The 10,772-nt window shown below is 41.9% G+C and overlaps 1 protein-coding gene across 5 annotated transcripts in view; it reads left to right on the top strand.

The window, feature by feature from the left end:
- Positions 1–10,560, top strand: part of LMAN1L (lectin, mannose binding 1 like) — a 94,725-nt gene extending 84,165 nt beyond the window's left edge. For 4 of the 5 annotated variants that reach the window (XM_056569295.1, XM_056569296.1, XM_056569293.1 and 1 more), the window contains exons 13-14: positions 7,514–7,580; positions 9,814–10,560. In XM_056569295.1, the coding sequence (XP_056425270.1) occupies positions 7,514–7,571 (58 nt within the window). In that variant the 3' untranslated portion in view covers positions 7,572–7,580; positions 9,814–10,560. The remainder of the gene's footprint in view (positions 1–7,513; positions 7,581–9,813) is intronic. The other variant, XM_056569294.1, reaches the window with a different exon arrangement.
- Positions 10,561–10,772: the final 212 nt, after the last annotated feature.

Raw genomic sequence — 10,772 nt, forward strand, 5'->3', positions numbered from 1 at the left:
ATTAAAAGTGTAATAAAAAAAATAAAGGTGCTACATGCACATGGTCAGGATTTGTTGGATCTGACGGGTACGCTTTAATGTAAATAACAATCAGTATAATTTTCATGATATCAACTATTAAGAGAACAATTCAAGTTTTATTGAACAAACCTCCTAATGATAACAGTATTTTTTTTAAACAAACTTACAATGTATTGTTCCAAATTATTAAGCACAGTGGGAGAGACTTATCAAAACCTTTTCCAGAGGAAAAGTTGTCCATAGCAAACAATCAGATCACTTCTTTCATTTTTAACAAGGCCACTGCAAAATGAAAGAAGCGATCTGATTGATAGCTATGGGCACAGGTTTTGATAAATCCTCCCCCATTAAGTTTCAAAACACTATAGGTTGTAAAGAACTGAAAGTTGTCATTTGTTTTGTTTGCAGCATATTTACTGAAATCAAAAGCTATTTCAATCAAACTTTTAACAACATTTTAACTTTTTAAACATTTTAACAGGTCACATTACACTTTAAAATAGGACCCTTATTTGATAGCAGCTTCACAAGTCTTGCATCCTTTGAACTTGTGAGTTTTTGGAGAGTTTCTGCTTGAATTTGTTTGCAAGAAGTTAGAATAGCCTCCCAGAGCTGCTGTTTGAACGTAAACTGCCTCCCACCCTCATAGATCTTTTGCTTGAGGATGCTCCAAAGGTTCTCAATAGGATTGCGGTCAGGGGAGGATGGAGGCCACACCATGAATTTCTCTCCTTTTATCCCCATAGCAGCCATTGATGCAGAGGTAATCTTTGCAGCATGAGATGGTGCATTGTCATGCATGAAGTTGATTTTATTACGGAAAGCATAGTTCTTCCTTCTGTACCAGGGAAGAAAGTGGTCAGTCAGAAACTCCACATACTTTGCAGAGGTCATCTTTACACCTTCGGGGACCCTAAAGGGGTCGACCAGCTCTCTTCCCATGATTCCGGCCCCAAACATGACTCCACCACCGCCTTGCTGACGTTGCAGCCTTGTTGGAATAGGATGTGCGTCCAACTACTCCACTACTCCATCCATGTGAACCATCCAGGGTTGCACGGCACTCATCAGTGAACAGGACGTTTGAAAATTAGTCTTTATGTATTTTTCTGCCCAATGCAGCCTGTTTCTGCTTGTGAGCATTGGTTAGTGGTGGCCGAATAGAAGGGTTATGCACAGTTGATAGACTCTGGAGGACTGTACACCTCGATGTCTGTGGGACTCCAGAGGCACCAGCAGCTTCAAATATCTATTTGCTGCTATTTAATGGAATTTTAGCAGCTGCTCTCTTGATCTGATGCATGGATCTGGCATGCTTGAACCCATCTGTGCTCTGAATCAGCCACAAATCTCTTAATAGTGCGATGATCACGCTTAAGTTTTCATGAAATATCTAATGTTTTCATATCTCGTCCAAGGCATTGAACTATTTCACTCTTTTCGGCAGCAGAGAAATCCTTTTTCTTCCTCATATTGCTTGAAAATGGTACTCTGCTTAAAGGGGTACTCCACTCCCCAGCACGTTACTCCGCTCCCCAGCATCTGGAACATTGAATTCCTGAACGCTGTGTGCGGGCTTCCGTGTTCACGCCCGTCCCCTCGTTACTTCATGTGATGTCACGTCCCGCCCCCTCAATGCAAGTCTATTGGAGGGGGTGGGACAGCCGTCGCGCCCCCTTCCCATAGACTTTCATTGATGGGACTGGCCGTGACGTCACAAGGGGGCGGGCCTGAACATGGAAGCCCGCACACAGTGTTCAGGAACTCAATGTTCTGGTGTGAGGTGGAATTTTGCAGGTGCTGGGGAGCGGAGTTCCCCTTTAATAATGTGGAACACCCACCTTTAGTAGTTTTTCCTTAAATTGGGCTCACCTGGCAATCTAATTATCACAGGTGTCTGAGATTGTTTTCAGTGATCAAAGGAGCCCTGAGACACAATGCCACCCATGAGTTAAACTGAAAAACAAAATATTTAATCTTTGACACTTAAATGGAATTTGCATAATAATTTGGAACAGGGTGCATAACTCTCGTGGAACGTAGAGCACTGACACACATCCTGTTTAGCCTGCAGATGGATACTAGGCTAATATAAATTACAGCAGTAGGGTGTAGCTCACTAGATCTACAATAACTACATAACCACAGTCCTGGAAGTTATACGGTAAAAAAGGAGTTGGTATTTATTGCATGATTTTGCAAAAATGTAACGTGACTATTAGCCCACAGGGCTCTTGTGGTCAGTACACAAATATTTCACTAATATTTTGAACAAATTAACAAATAACAAATGACTAATAAAACACCTTTATAGCTAATAATATAGGAAGTAATTATTTTAAAAGATGTGCTGTTACATTACAATTCTTCAAGGTCAGTCCAATAATTTACCAAGTAAAAGAACCTTAAAAGAAGCTCTGATATAATGTTGCAAAAAACAGTACATCCAGTAATAGATAAAGGGGGAGATTTATCACAACCTGTCCAGTGGGAAAGTTGCTTCTGGACAAGTTTTGATAAATCTCCCCCTATAGTGTTACGATGTCTTAGTAGTTAAGGTGGCAACACAGTTGTAAAAAAAGTAGCAATAAATTAAATGGGCACTGTCATTAACTTTTTTTTATTTTTTTTATATGTTGTAGTACTGATGTACTACATCATATTTCTAATATACTTTATGTTTTTTTGTAATTAAAACAATTTTGAAATCCGGCCACTAGGCCACTTCCCTCCTTGTGGACGGCTGCAGCCTGCTGTGATGTCACAGATGAATTCGGACCGATCCCGGCCAGGCTGCGCTCGCTCCCTGCCTGTCAGACAGGCGGGAGCGAGCGCTTTGAACAAATAGGGTGCGTGCAGGCTCCCTGGCCTCGCACACTGGCCCCGGGTCCTGGTGTGAGGTGGAATTTCATGCGCCGCTGCTGCTAAGCAGCTAGGACTGCCCTGCGGCCATCGCCATAACACAGATACTGTTTTCACCAGTGTGCCTCCAGTTGTTTCCCGACTACAACTCCCAGCATGCCCTAACAGCCAATAGATGTCAGGGCAAGCTGGGAGTTGTAGTGGTGAAACAGCTGGAGGTAAATTGTATAGGTGAACTAAGGGCGGAAGTCGGCCCCCTGCAGGAATAAGTGACGTCGCGCCTGCTGGGGAAGGCAGTAAAGGGGTTAGGGATAGATGGGCAATAGGCAGGGACAGAAGAAAAAAAAAAAGGATGGTGGGAGCTACTCTTTAAGCAATAATTATATTGTGATTTTTCACAACCTAGAATCCAAAAATCTCACAGTCCTTTAAACACATAATGGAGTTCCTATTACCGCAGTCATACTTTTTAAAAAGAGGATTAATCCTAAATAATTTACAGAATATATCAGTTATTAATTTTTCTGCCTATATGCAATTTTTCACTGGTGATCTGCATCCCTCACCCGTCCGATGTAAAGACTGCTCAGAGGAGTAGTAGAAGTCCCATAATGTCCATACATTGCATCGATGCAGCATCGGCCTTGGCGTAATGGTGAGCCAGCTGGGCTTGTAGTGGAGCCCTTCTATTTACTAGTGTCTTGGTATGATCCTTTGTGCAGGAGAAACCATCTCTAATATGTCTGTTCAGAGATAAAATACTAGTATGAACTTAGCCACGTACTCATGTTTGTGGAGCACACCTTCCAAAACAGCACAAATAGATTCTCAGATAGATGAACAAAAATATATAAAATTGACACTAGGCTGCTGCTTGTGCCCTAACCTAGTGGAATGGGTATAAAAAAATAATCCTATTCATCTAAATGAGGACACCCTGCCCACCCACCTATAAAACATTTATAAAGGTGTCAGATATAAAACCTGTAAATGTATATATTATGCAACCTTCATCTGACTGCGCTTTTGTGTCCTGCAAATCAAAATACACCAGAGTTAAAAAGACAAAAGAAGACTACAGTTTATCCATTCAACCCTATGACTTTGCTATAAACAAGCTAGAGTACATGTGGAAATACCTTTTTAGCAGTATCTAGACGTAGAAGGTTGGCATACAGCCTACGCCTGCTGTGAACAGCCCCAGCAACAGGCATCCCTTTCGAAAAAAAAAAACATTATTGTGATGTTATTTTCTGATATTTTAAGGTTGTGCTATAATATTGTGCAACTATTGAGACAAAAAAGGCACAGCCAGTATGTTAACTGGATCCACACCCCTGTGGGTTGCGTAGCTTATATTGGCAGCATTATATTTAATCACTGAAGGTGGTGATTAAGGTTGGGATAAATACAGGATGAAATAGATTAGTGAGAAATCTCAGCTTAGCAGGAGCTAAGAATTCTATGTGTGAAAAAAACATGTAATAGCCTAAGTGCAAAATAAAAAAAAAGGAACTTTCACATGCTGGAAATGGGAAATCCAAAATACAGAGCTGAAGCTACTACCCTGTGTGGTTCCCTTAACATGTTATTTGAATTGTACGGGACTTAAAAGGGGATCTGATAACTCAGTATCATGGTCAGAGCTGTAAACATGGGCATATAGCTGATAAAACATGGGACGATAAAACAAATGATACATGTCTCTTAGCTGATGGCTGTTTGTAAAGTTATAAAATCATGGAGGAGTTCAGTATGTTGCAGCTCAGCATTGCCTCTATGCCACTTGAGCTTAAAAGGAAACATGATTTTATAGCTTTGCACACAGTCATCAGCTAAGAGACAGGTACCATTTGTTTTATGTCCTTAGCAGCTATCTGACAGAATCTATTCCAATACTTAACAAGTCCTCACTGGTCTTACATTTTTGGTCAAATCTTAAACAAAGAAATACCTGCTTAGCCAAGCACTGGTTGGGGCAGGTCACCTTTGCGGCCATTTATTGGTGATAAGGTATTTCAATTGTGTCATGACAGACCAAGGAAGTAGATCTTGTGGTGGGGGTTCGATGAGTACCAGTTTTCTTTTTTATTTAAAGCCATTATGACCCTTTTTAAACCATATTTATATCGCCAGACAACCCCTTATTTGTTAAAATGTTCAGCATTACTGATTGTTCAAAGACTAATAACTAGAGGAAACAAACTCCTTGACACAACTAATTGTATTCATGGGACTGCATATGACACAATGTGACAGATGGTCTTGGTCTTGGAATAACAATTTAAGTAGACATCAAGACATCTTGAGTGTTGGAAAAATGTAATCACAGATGTGACTTGATATTTAGGAGCAAAGATAGTCATGAATTGATTCAGCCATATCACATATTTCATGGAATAAAGAGCAGGACTTATGCATATGCAGACTTAAAAAAACAAAAAATGTATATAGAGTAATACCAGCCACTACAATTATAAATGTGAAGCTTATTCAGTCTTGTTTTTAAAGGGTACTGGACAGGATCAGAGACTGGGATGAAATTCCTTTTATGCATGTCTGAATAAATTGATAATACATAGGGACAGAAAATATTTTCTTATGTAAACCCTAACTCGCAATGTTGTGCCATTATGAGCACCAAACGCTTTACCTTAGGAGAAAAGAAGTAGGAAGTGTAGTGGGAATGAAAGAAAGAGTAAACTAGTCCTCAGGCACCCACATTAGTTACACCGAGACTGTACCTATAGTGCCAAAAAATGAACAAATGTTTATATGCTCTATGCCAGCTCTAAATCTATAAAAATTGTAGAAGAAAGAAAAAGAAAGAAAAAAAAAAGTGTTTTTAATGCCACCTTGCTACTTTTGCAATTTCCGTGAGTAGTCTTCTTAGAAGTGATCTCCTAAACCTCTGGTGACAACAGCATTTGTATCTGTCACGTGTATACCGTATTTTTCACCGTATAAGACGCACTTTTTCTTCCCCAAAACTGGGGGAAAAAGTCGGTGCGTCTTATACGGTGAATACACCCCTATTGCGGCGGTCCCTGCGGCCATCAACGGCCGGGACCCGCGGCTAATACAGGACATCACCGATCGCGGTAATGCCCTGTATTAACCCTTCAGATGCGGCGATCAAAGCTGACCGCCGCGTCTGAAGGGAAAGTGACACTAACCCGGCTGTTCAGTCGGGCTGTTCGGGACCGCCGCGATTTCACCGCGGCGGTCCTGAACAGCCCGACTGAATAGCCAGGTTAGTGCTTACAGGACACCGGGGGGGGACCTTACCTGCCTCCTGGGTGTCTTCTCCGTTCAGGGATCCCCTGTATGCCGGCGCTCTCCTTCCTTGTCATCACGTCGTCGCGTATGTGCGTCGGCGTGCGTAACGACGGCGACGGAGAGCGAGGATACCCAGCCGGCAGCAGATTTGTTCCGGAGCGACGGGGACACGGCGAGAGCGATGGAGCGACATCCAGGGCAGCGGTGACGGGTCCGGAGCGGCGGGGACACGTGAGTATTACCTCCTCCTGCAGTGGTCTTCAATCTGCGGACCTCCAGATGTTGCAAAACTACAACTCCCAGCATGCCCAGACAGCCAACGGCTGTCCGGGCATGCTGGGAGTTGTAGTTTTGCAACATCTGGAGGTCCGCAGGTTGAAGACCACTATTGGGTTCAAAATCTTTATTTTTTTAGATTTTGCCCCTAAAAATTGGGTGCGTCTTATACGCCGGTGCGTCCTATAGGACGAAAAATACGGTAGCTTCTATGTCATTGTTTACAGCTGGGATGCTTTCATGATATATTTACAATATACATAGCTGATACATTTGTTGCAATGTATTTTATTATTATGACAATAGGGAAAAGAGGATTTTTAAGTGAAGTTAGGCTTTAAATAGAATTTATCGTTTGTATGTTCCTTGTCATCAGGAACACCGGTCATTGAGCCACAAAATAGTCTAACACTTCCTATTCTGTAGAGATCACCTCTCAGCAGTCATCTTATTATCGCAAGCAGTTGACGGTAACACTTCTAATATAAAGCTGGAGGCCCATCACTTACTCCTCAGTGCCAGTGACCCCCTGCAAAGGTCACAGAACTAGCTCAAAACACTCTTTTATAGAAGTCTGAGTCATGCAATGTCCTATGTGTTGTGACACCTTTCTTTCTGTCATAGCCAACATTAAAGGAGTACTCCGGTGCACACTTTTTTCATTTGATCCCGTCCGGGCTGCAAAATAAAAGAAAACACACTTTCTCTTACCTGCCAACGAGCCCCCGGAGCTCCGTTACAGGTGTTCGGTCCCCGGGCTGTATTCTTCTTACTTCCTGTTAGCCCGGTACTTCACACGGAGCTTCAGCATATCACTGGCCGCAGCGATGTCCCGCCTCGGCTGGTGATAGGCTGAAGCTCCGTGTGACGTGCCGGGCTAACAGGAAGTAAGAAGAATACAGCCCGGGGACCGAACACCTGTACCGGAGCTCCGGGGGCTCGTTGGCAGGTAAGATAAAGTGTGTTTTCTTTTATTTTGCAGCCCGGACGGGATAAAATGAAAAAAATGTGCACCGGAGTACTCCTTTAACTTTTTTACTACAATTTGTACTATAGTAGCTTTTCTTTGTAATAGGACCAGATGGGAAAGCTTTCATCCCCCAAACACATCAATGAGACTTGGGCACCCCTGATGTCAACAGGTGCATAGCCATAGAGGTAGCAGTGCATCGGGTCCCTGGTGCTTAAGGGGGCCCCAAATCACAACTGCCCCATAAGGGACCAGTATTATATGTGGCATATGGGGCCCTGTTGCAGATTTTGCATCGGGGCCCAAAAACTACAAGCTACGCCTCTGGATGTCAGTGGTTTAATGGATGTTCTTCCCTGGACATCAAGAGACTTCTAGGCTAGCGCAAGACTTTGGGGAGCAGAGAAAGCAGAGGGTGATGTTGGCTGTGTCCAGGCTGCCATTCAAGCCTGATTAGGCATGATTACAGCCAAGGGCGCGTGACTACTTTGCAATGCTGCATGCCCCGATGACTATTTGAGGCTCATTAGCCTACGATGAGGGACACTACAGCAGATGTGAAGGAGGATATCTGGACATAGTGAGAAACCTTATTTTACCCTATTTGATGTGCTGCCACTAGTTATATAAGGTAAAATCAGGTGACAAGTTTTTATTAAGAAAGCAGCAGTGTCTCTATACTACAAGAGATGTGCTGCACCGCAAGATCTGAATAGTGTCTCTAAGGATAAACCGGTGAACTGACAGCGAGTAGGAGAGAGACTGTGTGAAGTTACTGTTACTAGTGTTACTAGAAGTTAATGTTGAGCAGTACTGACAGCGAGTAGGAGAGAGACTGTGTGAAGTTACTATTACTAGTGTTACTAGAAGTTAATGTTGAGCAGTACTGACAGCGAGTAGGAGAGAGACTGTGTGAAATTACTATTACTAGTGTTACTAGAAGTTAATGTTGAGCAGTACTGACAGTGAGTAGGAGAGAGACTGTGTGAAGTTACTGTTACTAGTGTTACTAGAAGTTAATGTTGAGCAGTACTGACAGCGAGTAGGAGAGAGACTGTGTGAAGTTACTGTTACTAGTGTTACTAGAAGTTAATGTTGAGCAGTACTGACAGTGAGTAGGAGAGAGACTGTGTGAAGTTACTGTTACTAGTGTTACTAGAAGTTAATGTTGAGCAGTACTGACAGCGAGTAGGAGAGAGACTGTGTGAAGTTACTGTTACTAGTGTTACTAGAAGTTAATGTTGAGCAGTACTGACAGTGAGTAGGAGAGAGACTGTGTGAAGTTACTGTTACTAGTGTTACTAGAAGTTAATGTTGAGCAGTACTGACAGCGAGTAGGAGAGAGACTGTGTGAAGTTATTGTTACTAGTGTTACTAGAAGTTAATGTTGAGCAGTACTGACAGCGAGTAGGAGAGAGACTGTGTGAAGTTATTGTTACTAGTGTTACTAGAAGTTAATGTTGAGCAGTACTGACAGTGAGTAGGAGAGAGACTGTGTGAAGTTACTGTTACTAGTGTTACTAGAAGTTAATGTTGAGCAGTACTGACAGCGAGTAGGAGAGAGACTGTGTGAAGTTACTGTTACTAGTGTTACTAGAAGTTAATGTTGAGCAGTACTGACAGTGAGTAGGAGAGAGACTGTGTGAAGTTACTGTTACTAGTGTTACTAGAAGTTAATGTTGAGCAGTACTGACAGCGAGTAGGAGAGAGACTGTGTGAAGTTATTGTTACTAGTGTTACTAGAAGTTAATGTTGAGCAGTACTGACAGCGAGTAGGAGAGAGACTGTGTGAAGTTACTGTTACTAGTGTTACTAGAAGTTAATGTTGAGCAGTACTGACAGCGAGTAGGAGAGAGACTGTGTGAAGTTATTGTTACTAGTGTTACTAGAAGTTAATGTTGAGCAGTACTGACAGCGAGTAGGAGAGAGACTGTGTGAAGTTACTGTTACTAGTGTTACTAGAAGTTAATGTTGAGCAGTACTGACAGCGAGTAGGAGAGAGACTGTGTGAAGTTATTGTTACTAGTGTTACTAGAAGTTAATGTTGAGCAGTACTGACAGCGAGTAGGAGAGAGACTGTGTGAAGTTACTGTTACTAGAAGTTAATGTTGAGCAGTACTTGAGAGCTGGTAGCCCTTTCTACAATGGGCTTGGGCTTGTGGTCTGGGATTTTAATCCTGTACAGAACTGTAATGTAATTCCTGATAAAGTTTGTTCACAAATAAACTTTAAGAGTTGGAGCTAAATGCACCAACTGGGTGAACTTCTTCACGACAAATCCAACAGGTAAGTAGGGAAAAATGAAAGAATACATAAGATAGACAAAATGTTTGCTTTAAGGTTTATAGCTATCTGTTTTGTGAGATAGAGTTTAGAATTTAATAATATGTTTTTGTCTTCATTAGAAGTCAAACAAAATCAGCTCCTAAGAAATTTTACTGAAGAATGGAAGGCAAAGAGAGTGAGAAAAGGAGAGACAGTCCCTCCTGGAAGAAACAACCACAACCGATGCAACCATTGTCAAAACTTCTACATGGGAAAAGAATTATAGAGCTACAAGCAGTAGAGAAAGTCCTCCTGCCATATTGAGGACTAGAGATGAACGAAGTTACAGTCATTCGATTCAGTGACTTCTCGGCTTGGCGGTTGCGGACTTTAGCCGGCATAAATTAGTTCAGCTTTCAGATGCTCCGGTGGATACAGTCCTAGGAGAGAGTCTCCAGCCCACCGGAGCACCTGAAAGCTGAACTCATTTATGCAGACTAAAGTCAGCAACCGCCAAGCCGAGAAGTTCGTGACGAATCGAATCACTGTAACTTCGCTCATCTCTATTGAGGACCTTGTTGTTTCTTAGACTTTACTGCATTCTTGAACTGGTAAAATATAATGCTCTTTGAAAAGGGAACTGTACATTGGCTATTGCCCAGTGACTGTACAATAAATATGGGTCTTCATATCCATTATACATTTATCCAGAAACCTTGTATAAAACCAACAATATTAAAATTGTGAATGTTTTCTATTCAGGGTGCTTAATAATATGCTAAATTAATCTATCTTTTGGGAGAATAGATAGCTACACATGCTCATTGTAGTCTCCACAAGTCTTTATATGTTGTTAATGTTACAGATTATTTGCTGATCTGGTCATCTTTCACCTACTGAGGATAAAATCTGGAATGTAGTTTAACTATTTTAAGTTCTTTTTTATTCCTTATTTCTCACCATAGGATTAACATATTCCACAGTGTTGTACACAAATAGTTACTCTTCGTGGGTTATGGAGCAGAGACATTTAGATAACTGGTTTCTTAAGGTGCTTCCAAGTAAACACAGATTGACCAGTAAAAAGGGAGAGGTCAGA

The sequence above is a fragment of the Hyla sarda genome, chromosome 4, assembly GCF_029499605.1.
Source record: "Hyla sarda isolate aHylSar1 chromosome 4, aHylSar1.hap1, whole genome shotgun sequence".
In the NCBI taxonomy this organism is placed as follows: Eukaryota; Metazoa; Chordata; class Amphibia; order Anura; family Hylidae; genus Hyla; species Hyla sarda.